We start from the raw sequence: 13,683 nt of genomic DNA, 5'->3' as shown, positions 1-13,683 counted from the left end.
GCTGCTATAACAAAATACACAAGCTGGGAGTCTTAAACAACAGCAGTTTAGTTTTTCACAGTTCTGGAGGCTGGAAGTCCAAGACCAGGGTGGTGGCAGACTTGATTTGTTCTGAGGCCTCTTTTCTTGGCTTATAGATGGTCATCTTCTTCCTGTGTCTTCACATAACCTTTTCTCTGTATGTGTACTCCCCTGGTGTCTGTTTCTCTCTTATAAGGACACTGGTCACATTGGATTAGGACCCCACTCTTTTCTGCCTCCAGATACAGTCATCCTGGGGGGAGGAGGAAACAGTTCAGTCTATACCAACACTTTATCCTACTAGGCTGGCTTTCTTGAAAACAGTGCTAATAGGTAAAGTGGCAAAGAACTCAACAGCCAGAGTCTGATTTAGATTCTCATTTACTTGTTTTTAATCCCCCTCTTTGGTCAAATTACTTAAATTTTCTAGATCTTAGCTTTCCCATCTGCAAAGTGAGCTCTATCTACTATACAATAAAATTATGAATATTAAATAAGATATATAAAGTAGATATCGTATCACAGGGTTTCTCAACCTCAGAACTATTAATATTTGAGTGTGATCATTTTTTGTTTTGGGGCCAGAATTGCCTCCCCCTCCCACTGAGAACCACACTGGCCAACTTCCTGGTATCAAAGTGCTTAACAAATGTCAGCCATAGTTACTTACTGAATAGTTACAAAAAACTACGCAACATTGGAGATGTTCATAGTTAAATTCTTACAATGACTCTACTTTTTATATATACATTAAATCTCTGGTGGACAGAGATTCTTTTAAAATGATGATTAATTTTTTGAGCCTGTATTTAATGATGAGATTATTTACTTTGCATCTAAGGAAATGTGAGTTGATCTTTCTGGGGGTTTCAACTTACTCTGCCAATTTTCATTTTATTTTGAAAATTTCCAAACATACATATATGTTGAGAGATTGTTATAATCACCCATCACCAAGATTAACCTGGTTTTTAACATTTTGCCACATTTGTTTTATCTTTCTGGAATGAATTTGTACACCTAAAGAGGGAAAATGGGAATAGTTTGTGTAAGTAACTCAGATATAATTCATTCTGGTAAAGTGTCCTTTTCATCTTTCTATCCAATTCCACATATCATTGTAGCGATAGACTCCATGTCTGTAGGAATACACAGATCATTCAATTTGAGTACTTGCATCAAAAGTGTACACATATGGATTTTGCTTGAGTTTTACTTCCTTCATAGGCATAGTATCTATTCTGAGATGGAGTTCTGGTTAGACCCTACAGTGATAGTCATCAGTGGTTTAACGTGTAATCTATTTGGAGGAGTCTCATCTTATTGCTTTTATTTCTATTTTCTCTGAGTGATAGTGAATTCTCTGACCACATTTGGCCCAGTTGAACAAAACTAACCAATTGTGCTTGAAATTTTGATAGTTTTTCAGTTACTACTCAGGAATATGCCAAACATTAATTCTCAGTCATGAAAATCTGTTAGAAAAAGGTACTTATTACTGGGCTTACAGTACCTTTTTTCATTAATGAACAGTTTCTCAGAATTTCTAATAGATCTGAAAATAAATATGGAGAAATATTGGAATGCTTGTGCAAATTAAGGAATTTCCATTTTTTTTATTTATAGCTTTTGAAAATTTTTTGAAGAAAATTCTTTCATATTTTAAAGTTACTTAATCTTAAATCACCAAACAAATTTATTATATTTCATGTACCTTTTAGGACCCTGGAATCTCTTGAATGAAAAATTCACATTTGTGATGCTCAATCTACTCTTCACATTTAAACCTAGTCCTATAATGAAAGTATAATTAGGAAATAATTTTAACCTGCAACTAAACAGTTTTATGACTGTTAAACCTGCCTAATACATTGTGGTCTGTCACACTTATTTTCCTTCATCCCTATGCCAGCTCATCTTGCATGTAGAAATATTCATAAAATCTCAGTGACTAAAAATAGTTTATAGTAGTCTTATAGTCACTTTATCTCCAAGGAGGTAAACATCTCATCCTGGATATATAATTTAATCAATTTGAAAGTGGGAGAAAACAGTACAACGACCTGTAGATTTAAGGATTTAAGTTGGGAAAAACTGGATGGATGGAGATAGATAGATAGATAGATAGATAGATAGATAGATAGATATTGAATGGTATTTCTTTCTGTTGAAGCCTCCATTATTTGTGAGCAGGATTGCATTCATTTCTTCCTAGTGGTCGAATCAGGCTAACTCTGAGTAAAGCAAACTCCTGTGCCAGATCCTGCATTCACTTAACCGGTAATAAAGAACCTTGCTGGCCTGACAGGTTGTCACAGCAATTATTCACATGAAGTTCTGTAGCAGTTGTATCTGTCAGCCCATGTAGTATTGAATATTTTAACTGGCAGTCTTCCAAGACTGAACATTAATCTTACCATCTCCTATTACAGTCCCTAATCAAGATATTCCAGGGGTGATTGCACTAACATTGTTTGAAGACTACATCTACTGGACTGATGGGAAAACCAAGTCACTCAGCCGTGCCCATAAAACCTCTGGAGCAGACAGACTCTCACTGATTAACTCATGGCATGCCATCACAGATATCCAGGTGTATCATTCTTATAGACAACCTGATGGTAATTATTCTTTCCATGATTTCCATAAGCACATCAACATCTTTTAGTAACATTCCATTTTTGTTTCCTCCATGGTTAAGTGTAAATTTATTTTTGAGAATGAGTACCAGATTTCATTATGTAGCATAATTGTATAGGATGAATTCAGTTGATATCAAATATGTCTATTAAGGAATATGGTTAGAAACTCAATAATAGTACAGAGAATTATTAATTTTTTGAAACATTAAGTTGAAGTGACAATAATACATGTAGTTGGAGAAATAAAGAATGCATTCTTGAAATGATTTATTTACAAAATAGTCATAGGATCCTTACTTTCTGGAATGCTGGGTAAAAGGAATTATATTTAAGTATCTATGGGGCACTAAAAATGAGGAATATATCAAATTTGCTTCAACATATGTCTAGTAGGAATTCTATCAGGCCTTATGGAATAAATATTTGATTATTTTGCTTAAAACACTATTTGGCTTAGAAAACAAGGCCACTACACTATTAGTTGTAGCTCATTGTTCCATTGTTTTATTTTACATTTATATTTCGAAACATGTTTGTCTTCATCCAAAATGCTTTTAGTCTGTATTTTTCTGATGGACAAGTTTTTTCTACTAAAATGCTTGTTTTTGTGAAATGTATCCTTAAAGTTTTTTAATGGCAAAATTAATGCCATTGGACAATGAGTAAAATTTATCATAAAATACAATTATATTTATGACCTTGATGAATTCTTGATTATAAAATTCTACAACTTATGAAGTTTAAATGTCCTATCTCTGATCCCATGCTATATTATTGGTCTTGATTATTCTGTTTTGTTGTTTTTTTCTCATCTATAGTCTCTAAACATCTCTGCATGATTAATAATGGCGGTTGCAGTCATCTGTGCCTCTTAGCCCCCGGAAAGACTCACACCTGTGCATGTCCCACCAACTTCTATCTTGCAGCTGACAACAGGACTTGCTTATCCAACTGCACAGCCAGTCAGGTCAGTAGAGGTCTAGAAATCATTTCATGGGGTGTATTATCGAGCTGTTAGAAAGATTTTGCCTGAACTTTGTTTATTGGCTTAAACCATTTTGAAATGTCATTTTTTCGTTGTTGTTTAGCATAACATTTTATACATCATATAGAGGGGTCACAGAGTAAGGGAAAAGCAATCAGTGTATATCATTAGAATGAGACCTTAGGAAATAGATGAAAAAGAGAAACAAAATCAAACCTGAAAACCATTTTTACACAGCTCTGCACAGAACAGTGGTTCAGATCATGAGTGGCCATAACAGAACCATCAGAAGAGATCTGACATATTTGATGAAGGCAAGGTGGTTGAGGCATAGCTATATGCAGCTTAAACAAAGAAAAAATTCTCCCTAGATAATCTGCTCTATCACCATCTCTGCTCCTCTCCCATTCCTCAGAGCAAGTGATGTGGAAAAGATGAATTAGACAAAAAGTAGGTTTCTAGATATTTTTATTGAAATATTATATGATCTAAATAATTTCATTCTAAAACCTCTTTTTCTTCAGCATGTAATTGTTTTCAATAAAGGCATTAAAATTTCTACTCGATGGTAGTTGCATGAACTTAACATTATTACTTTCAAATTTTAGGTAACAGTCATATGACATTATAAGATTTAATTTTGTTATATTTGAGTCATTCTGTTATTTAAGATAAAATTGTCAAAGAAACTATGATTTTTTTAAAATTACTAAATTTGTTCTTGGAATTCTGTGTCTTGAATTTCCTAGTTTTCTAATTCTAGCAGTTAATTCATGGCACAACACTGAATTTCTCTCAGGATGTGCTTATTTTCAGAATGGAGAAGCTAATACGAGTTCACCCAGCTTCTCAAGTTATCACTATGAGCATCACCATTAAAAAATGGTATAAATGCAGAAGACCAGACCACTTTGAGGAAGGCAGTATGTGTGGAGGTTAAGGCACATACACTGAAGGCAGATTCACTGTGACTGTAACCCTGACTCTGCTTAATTGGCTGAATTTATCCTGGGTTTGTTATTTAGACTGTTGATGCCTCAGTTTTCTCATATTTTAAATGGAAATGTAATATATCCAGGCCACTATTTTGGCGATTCAATGGAAAAAGTCTTGGTACACAGTAAGTGCTGTTATTGCCCTTGCCCTGTAGTGAGTGCAACCAAAATGTATTTAAGGGGATTTGTGCAAGTAGTGTCAGCTGCCATCAGGAGGTTCTAATGTGTAATTGGAAGCACAGGTCACAGTTTCTTCTTTCTTTACAAAGTGTGTTCTAATTATAGTCCCCTGTTTGTGTAACTAAAATACATTATCTTTAGAGAACTAGATATTTAAGTCACAGTGAGACATGAAATAAGCAACTTAATTATTCCTAGAGAGAAAATTTAAGGGAGAAATCACAGGTTTTTAAATATTTTTTTTCATGTTTATTTATTTTTGAGAGAGAGAGGCAGAGAGAGAGAGGGAGACAGAGAACCTGAAGCAGGCTCCAGGCTCTGAGCAGTCAGCACAGAGCCAGACGTGGGACTCAAACTCAGGAACTGTGACATAATGATGTGAGCCAAAGTCGATGCTTAACTGACTGAGCCAACCTGGCACCCGGTTTTTAAATATTTTTAAATATAACTCCTGTTAGTGCTGTTTAGTTTAGAAAAATCTCCTGCTTAAACTCCAGGTTATTCTGAAGTAACCTCCGGTCCTTTGTTCTGGAGTGGTTCATGAGTCACTCTATTGAGGTAACACTGGTCTTAGGTGACTTGGTAGAAATGATGCCTGCCTACCCTACTTCTAGTGTGATGAGCCTCAGGAGCCAGCCAGAAATAGAGTAAAGCCAAAGGCTGCCTGACACCCAGAGGAATACCTCAAATAGTAGGACATAGGGAGTCAAACATCAGCCTTTATATAATCATAAAAGGGATAAAACCTTTCAAATTATTATATAAGATAACCTATAGTTATACTTATTCAGTGACAAAAAAAATCAGATCAATGAAATGAATACCCAGAAAAAAATTACTCATGTAATTAAATTATTTCCCAGTTTGGTATCAATGGTGACATGATGAAAATATTTACAACTTTAAAATACCCCAATAGTGTTTTTACATGAATTTTTTTAAAAATTCAAGAACAAGACAGAACAACAGTGAACCAAATTGTGGGTCCAATATCTTTGTTGTCAGCAGTACTTCCTGAAGAGTCGTCACTTAATTTTTTTCATTTTTATGAAAAACTTAATGAAGAACTATTAATGCAATCCCTTAGTGGTTATCCCAGCAAGTCTTATGGTTTATGCAACCATTTGCTGCTGATTTTTTCCTGATGCAGTGAGAAAAGAAAAGAAACTATCGACTGTACACTTCTTGCAGAAAAGTCGGTTCATAGAAACACAGTTTTTAGTGAGGTTTGAAATTGAAGTGAAGCAAATAATATAGACATTTTAGAATCATACTATTAAACATTCTGACCAAAATGTTACATTTTAAATTTATCTTACCCAAAGATTTTTATTTTTTAACATCTAATGAATGCAACCAATGATATATCCCTTGAATGATACTGATTTTTAGAAAAATAAAATAGACAAATCATACCAGTAAGAATTCTATTAGAATTTAAAACGAACATGAAAATCTATTAAAAAATCAAGATTAAATCCAATTCTTATATCATTTATTACTTCAAATATTAAATTTAAATTATTTTTATTTCCTAATAAAGAATTAATTAAAAATAACTTTACTTATTTTTTAAATGGAGACTTTCTCTATCACAAGTAAACTTCACTTGTGTATGCAGGATTTGCATTTTATACTTGTATCCATTTTAATAGACGTGTATCTAGTAGTTTCTTTATAGCTTCTTCTTGTGGGTGATAATTGCAGTTTGCAATTTATTTTATGAAGATATTAGTCTTGGAGAACATTTACCATGAAGAATGTTTTATATTTATATTTAGCATTTATCTTTTTTAAGTTACTGTATTTAAGTATGAGAAAAATGAAGCCCAGACACAAAATAGAAGAAATCGTCCTCTGAGGGTAATGAATAAAATGTTGATTAGCATAAAAAGTAACATCATAAGTATATTTTACCCTGGCCTTCTCTTAGCTCAAAACCTTTTTATGTTCTTATTAAAAAGGAAATGGCAAGAACAATCGTCATATCATATATAATTCCAACAGTTGGTGTTTATTTAAATCAGGCATATGTAGTGAGTTTTAAAATACGTATTTTAGATATTTCCAAATCTTGATTGGGGAGACTATGAATATACTCAGGAGGTATGAAATCCTCTTACTAATGTACTTTGATATACTGTAATGACTGGAAATGTTTAATGTTCAGGGCAATTGCTTTCAGAGTTAGCCTTATATCCCCAGACAGTCACTATCTATAATGGTAATATTTTTCCTGTGGTAATTTATGAAAACCACCACAGACATGACCACAGGCTAAGCAAATACGAGAAAATCAGTTGAACAGTCAGCTCTTGCCTTGGATTCACAGTGCTCTATTCCCTCCCATCTTGCTACTGGGGAAAAAAATCACTCTCTTATTTAAGAAAATAATGTAAATCTGCCTTTAATCAACTTCATGATATCCAAAGAACTTCAGCAAAGGCTAACATCAAATTCTCTCTTACTTGAAGAAAGTAATAGTATTTTCCTTTCTTTTTCTTTTTCTTTTTCTTTTTCAAGTTTATTTATTTCGAGAGAGAATGTGTAGAACGCACGCAGGGGAGGGCCAGAGAGAGGGAGGGATGGAGAGAGAAAATCCCAGCAGGCTCCATGCTGTCAGATAGTGGGGAGCCTAAGGTGGGATTTGAATTCAGAACTGTGAGATCATGACCTGAGCCTAAATCAAGAGTCCAACACTTAACCAACTGAACCACCCAGGCGCCCCAATACTTTTAGCTTACTAATAATCCAATTCATTCAACAAAATTAAACCTAGGCTGTAGTTTTCTCTGTTACATATCTGTCTGGCATACGGCACGCTAAGATAAATGTCACCTTGCGTTCAGGTCACTCACATGAGAATTACAACAGAAACACTTCAGAAAGAAAACTAATAATTTTTAGAAAATTATCAAACTAATATTTTCAATTCCAGATAAATTTTGTATACATGCTTTTCCCTGAATTTCTGTTGAAATAAAGACAAAAATAATTTGATAGTGCTGGAAAAAATTTGCTAAACTTTATCTATTGCTTGGTTTCAATACTGTAAATTTTTAATGCCAATTATTTTAGATACATGTATGCTTTGTATGTAAAGTGTGATTTTCTTTAGTTTCTTTTATTTTATGAGAATAAAATAACCCCTGTTTCAGGATGAGAATTGGAATTCCGTTCACCTTTTTATAAAAAAAATCCAATAACAACCTTCTGAAATATATTTCTAGCAAAAAGTTACTTGTGTGCTAAATGGCTTATAAGTAAATGCTATCATACAACATTTTCAACTAGTTTCTCTGTTGTTAATCTTTCACTTGATGGTTTGTGACAAAAAAAAAGGAGTTAAAAAGAAATGTTGTTTAAGTAATAGAATTGTTATTTTCCTTATAATTTTTAACTATTTTAAATGGAAAGGATGACAGAACAAATAAAATACATTAATAAATATGTCAGTGAATAGTGTTTTGGATAATCTTGAGAACAAGTTTCATTACAGCAGTTTTCTTCAATGTTTCTATTTTTAAAAAATAATATAATATTCAAAAAATTAATATTCAGCAAAAAAATCTGTTACAACCTTATTTTTTTACCTTTCTTTTTTGACATGCCACTGTTCATTGTAAATTAGATACATTTATTATTTGCTAGGTTCTTTGCCAGGCTTTGTAGAGGAAGATGTAATACGAGGTGGTAAGTCATTGACCAAAATAGCCTTAATATTCCTCAACTTTAGATGGTTTCTTCCTGACCGTAGGCCCCTGAATCACTTTTCTTAGAGCTCTTACCTTAGAAAACTTATAATTGTGAATTATTTCTCTGCCCCTTTGAGATGTAAATTTTCTCCCAGCCTTCTGCCAGTTTTATAGCCCAGCAACATCTTCCTCAAGGACCTGGGAACCACCCCATAGAAATTTAATCATCAAGGGGTACCAGGGTCTCAGTTGGTTAAGCATCCGACTTTGGCTCAGGTCATGATATCATGGTTCATGAGTTCAAGCCCTGCACTGGGTTCTATGCTGCACTGGGTTCTAAGCTCAGATCCTTGATCCTGCTTCAGATCCTATATCTCCCTCCCTCTCTGCCCCAACCACCCCCCACCCCACTCATGCTCATGCTCTATCTCTCAAAAATGAATAAGCTTTAAAAAAATTTTTTTAGTGTAATCATCAGAAAAGATAGTCCAAGCCTGTTTTAGTCTCTGTTGGAAGGTAGGAGCCCAGTTTTGATAAGTACCACTAAGCAGATAGTCTACTCATGTTGACTATACTCTTCCATTAGTTTATCCCTTAGGTTAAACCCATTCCCTGCATTTTGTGTCAGTGAAGTTCAGTGCAATCTCTCTCCTCTATTGCCATAGTCTTAAATAAAGTCTTCCTTGCCTATTTAACATTCTAATGCAATTTTTGTACCTATTTTTTAGTTATGACAATTTATTTTATTTATCCTAAAAGATCATGTGTATTTATTAAGAATTTTGAAAACTGAAAAAAACTTTACTGGTTTTAAGTACTTTAAAGAAGTGCCCTTAAAATTTATGTGGACAGATATTGATTATGGCTAAAGGCTGTGTGTTCAGAAAATTCCATGAAATCACAGCATGACAGTGCTGGAAAGGATCATCCAGATTATCTTAAGCTCCTCATTTGGAGACTAAGGAACAGAGACAGATTGATATTAATCAAATTGTCTAAGATTGCTAAGAAAATGCAATTCAATTATCTTAAATCAAATTAACTAAATTAACTCAACTTTTCAATTAATTCTGGATACCTTTTCCTAATATTTCTATGGATTTTTATCCATAGTCATCATTTGGCAAGCTTCTTCTAAAGGCCTAGGTAATAAATATTTTAAGTTTGCTGGCCATGTAGTCTCTGTAGCAACTACATCACTGTTGTTATGGTACAAGAGCAGTCATAGATAATATGTAAATGGGTAAGCTTGTCTGTGCTCTGGAAATCCTGGGAGGTTTTCCTGGACATTGTGCTTTCCTGGCAGATCATTTTGTTGCTTGTTGTGCATTTATTCCTTATTGTGGAATGCTCTAAGACCACCACAGTTCACATTTGTATCAAGAAAGTAGGTTAGGCTGCTTAGCCCTGGTGAGTTTTTAAATATTTATTGTATATGGTGATAGGGTTCTTCAACCTTTCTTCATTTTTTTTTTCTTTTTTTAAGTTTCGTTGCAAAACTGATAAATGTATTCCATTCTGGTGGAAATGTGACACTGTGGATGACTGTGGCGACGGATCTGACGAACCTGATGACTGTCGTGAGTACATCAGTGAATGTAGGAATTTAGAATTAAGAGTTCCTCAAATCCCAGTTCTTGAAAATTAAAGCAAGACCTTAAATATTTCCTTATGATGCTTTTCCAAAATCTTTAAAAATGTAACAAAAATTGTTAAAATATCTTGGGTATGTCTCTGTTAACTATTGCATTTAGAATGATGCTGTCAGTAATTTGTGTTATTGTTTTGTCTTAAAATTTCTTACTTGTAGTATAATTACACTCATGTAGTGATCAGTATAGTAACATTCAGCATGATTTTGACTGGATATGTCACCAAATTAGAAGCAAACCTGGGCAAGTTTTTAGAATTCCACTCAATAACTAAAATCTTACTTTAATGGATTAATCTTTCAATTTTTCTGACAGTATTAAAATACTGAAAATTCCTTAAAAGTGAGATTTTTACAATATAAATCATTAGTTTGTTCTTTAGCAATTTAGTATGCTCTTATTAGTTGCCTTAAAATGACTACCAATTATATTTTGACTCAAACTGTAATTGGCACGGTTAGGTGTCATATACATACATACATACATACATATATATGCACATGTGTTTGTATATATGTGTGTGTGTGTGTGTGTGTGTGTGTGTGTGTATATAGGGCACATGTATATACATATACATTTAGGTATCACTGGTAACTTCGGTTGTAACGGACACACAATAAACTTTGTCTTGATAGACTTTTATAGTTCACTCCATGGGTCACTCCAATACTGTCCTGTCAAGTTAGAGGCTTTTAGTCAATCATGATTCCCTCAAATCTCAGTGGATAGTTGCCATGATTTGGCCTTGACAATTGAGTTCAAGATCCTTAGGCTTGCACTAAAGAAAGACAGTAAACTGTCTTAGTAAAAACTAGTTGCTTTCTGATGTAGAACTTTCCACCACATAATTACAAAACTGTTTTAAACTTAGGGTATCTAGATAGTTACTTAGATGAGATGGATTCCATCTCTTTGGGCACTACCAAGTGTATAAAGCATTTGAAGTTGTTTCACATCGTTCATTTGTATCTTTGAAAGCAAGAAACTGTATATTCAAGGAAAAAGAAAAAAGATACAGAAGTCATTGGTTTTCTAATAGTCTCTTCATGTTTCTGGAATGTCCATTGGTCTTTGAGTTTTTAATACAGTTTTTGTTTTCACTATGATAGGCAATATATGAAAGTAATATCTATGTGAGATAGGTATACTATTATGCCTGAGTTATTCTTTTTTAAAGTTATTGAATTAAAAGGACTATTAAAGAAACAAGAAATTATATTGCTGAACAACCAAGATTTACTAATTAAAAGGAAGTTATTAATTTCCCTGTGATAAAGTAAATTTTCCTACAGTATGGTAATTTAATGCATCTTACTTTGTAATTTATAGAAATAAAGGAGAATGAATATGTTAAATCAGTCCTCATATTAAGGTGACCTCCCCTGCCCAGATTCACTAATATGTTCTCTAAGGAAATACCACCATAATGACCTACAGTTACAGTCAGTGGCACCCAATGCTTTCCATTCTAAAATATATGCATCTCCTGAGTTCCAATTTTAATCTTGACTGGAATATCATGCTATCAACATACTGATATGAAAAATTAACCAAAGATTTAGTATAGTAAGTTTTTCACATTTACACACTTTCAGACTGCATGGTGAACAAATATAACTTTTTAATGTCTTTTGAGGGGAACCAAAGAGACATCTGGTATCTGAGAGTCTCTGCATCATCCTTATCCTGGTTAAATACCAATTCAACATGTTTTTATTGGTGACATTATCTCTGTGATCTTTTAGTAAATGATCTTTTACTTGGAGTCGACGGGTTAACAGCACCGAACATCTGTAGGCATGAAGCTTTATTTTAAGAGTTATGGTGAGGTGGAGAGTGATGTACATGAGTCTGTGGAGTGTTTAGAATTCATTTGTGAATAGCTGCATCATCAAAATTTGCAGGGACTAGGTTGCTGGCAATATCTATAATTTCACCTGAAAAGACTGGAAAGCTTAATCCCAGCTTCACCTACTTGCAAACTTCAATAGTGTTATTTAAATAAATGTGTTTAAGAGTGATGCGTCATGAATTCTCTGGCATCATAAGTTTGTAATTGCATTTTCCAGACCATTCTAGAGACATATTTAAAAGTCAGATGGCTTCCCAGTTATTTCCCAGGCATGAAACTCCTCTGATAGTTGTAACCCTTCTTATGGGAAGTTTGGTTCAGTAGCAAAGGAGTATTCAAGAAAATCATATATGAAGCAACAGGAAATAGAGGAAATTCACATGTTTAGAATGTGAGAAAATTAAGTATCACACAGTTTAAACACTTAGTGTAATTAACTAATAAATGTTACAGATTGGAGTTAAATTAAACATTTCAGAACTCACTTCTATAGAAGTCAAGCATATATTGAGTTATTTTTTAATGTTAAGGAAATTTTTAATTGTAAATATAAAAGCATACTTAATGTTCCGGAGAACGTTTAAAATATCACTTATTAGTATTTGGTTGACTTATTTGAACAACTAAGCAGCATATTAATTATGTTAAAGTCAGTGATTAGTAATGTACATTAGGATCATCAGTCAAAAGATAAGTGTTTTATTACAAGCAACATAGATTGTGAGAAGACTTCAGAGTCAGATCTGGATCTCAATTCCAGGTCTGGCACTTGAAACTTGTACATCCTTGGGTGATAATTAATATCCATGAGAACTAGTTTCCTTATTTATAAAATGGTCATGGTGATGGGGAGGTAAGGAGGTTATGACAAGATTCAATTTGTAGTTATATGTGAAAGGGCCTAGCCCAGTGTCTAATACAGAGTAGATGCTCAGTATATCCCACTTTATTATTATGATTATTGTCATCATTATTTCTTTAATTTTTTTTAATGTTTATTTATTTTTGAGAGAGAGAGACAGAGACAGAGCATGAGAAGGGGAGGGGCAGAGAGAGAGGGAGACACAGAATCCAAAGGAGGCTCCAGGCTCTGAGCTGTCAGCACAGAGCCCGACAAGGGGCTTGAACTCACCAACCGTCAGATCATGACCTGAGCCAAAGTCAGATGCTTAACCGACTGAGCCACCCAGGCACCTCATCATTATTTCTTATATAAACTCAAAAATATGGCAAAATGCATTATCATATGGAATTAATTTCTGTTAATTTATGAAATGTAATCTGGAGGTCATCTGAGTTGCTCACAGCTTAGCTTTACTGTAATCTGAATCTAATAGCTACCTAGGTGTGAGACATCCACAATGTGCTCTAGAATATGTTTAATGAAATAATAAATATTTTTAATGTCAGAAAAGCTCTTTTTAAGAAGGCCTGAGCTAAGATTGGCATTTGATGATACCTGTATGTTTTCTTCCCTAGCTGAATTTAAATGTCAGCCAGGTAGATTCCAGTGTGGAACTGGACTCTGTGCTCTTCCTGCTTTCATCTGTGATGGAGAGAATGACTGTGGAGACAATTCTGATGAACTCAACTGTGGTAGGTGATTAAATTCTTAACTAAGGAACATAAATCTAATTCTTAGCTGATTATGTGTGCGCCGA

The 13,683-nt window shown here is 33.7% G+C and overlaps 1 protein-coding gene across 3 annotated transcripts in view; it reads left to right on the top strand.

Annotated features, from left to right (window-relative positions):
* LRP1B (LDL receptor related protein 1B) overlaps positions 1-13,683 on the top strand; it is a 1,862,224-nt gene that overhangs the window by 1,641,545 nt on the left and 206,996 nt on the right. For all 3 annotated transcript variants that reach the window (XM_053214983.1, XM_053214982.1, XM_053214984.1), the window contains exons 61-64: positions 2,454-2,642; positions 3,482-3,630; positions 10,005-10,098; positions 13,502-13,618. In XM_053214983.1, the coding sequence (XP_053070958.1) occupies positions 2,454-2,642; positions 3,482-3,630; positions 10,005-10,098; positions 13,502-13,618 (549 nt within the window). The remainder of the gene's footprint in view (positions 1-2,453; positions 2,643-3,481; positions 3,631-10,004; positions 10,099-13,501; positions 13,619-13,683) is intronic.

This window comes from Acinonyx jubatus, chromosome C1 (genome assembly GCF_027475565.1).
Source record: "Acinonyx jubatus isolate Ajub_Pintada_27869175 chromosome C1, VMU_Ajub_asm_v1.0, whole genome shotgun sequence".
In the NCBI taxonomy this organism is placed as follows: Eukaryota; Metazoa; Chordata; class Mammalia; order Carnivora; family Felidae; genus Acinonyx; species Acinonyx jubatus.
Note: the sequence above shows the minus strand (reverse complement) of the source record. Positions and strands in the feature narration are given on the sequence as shown.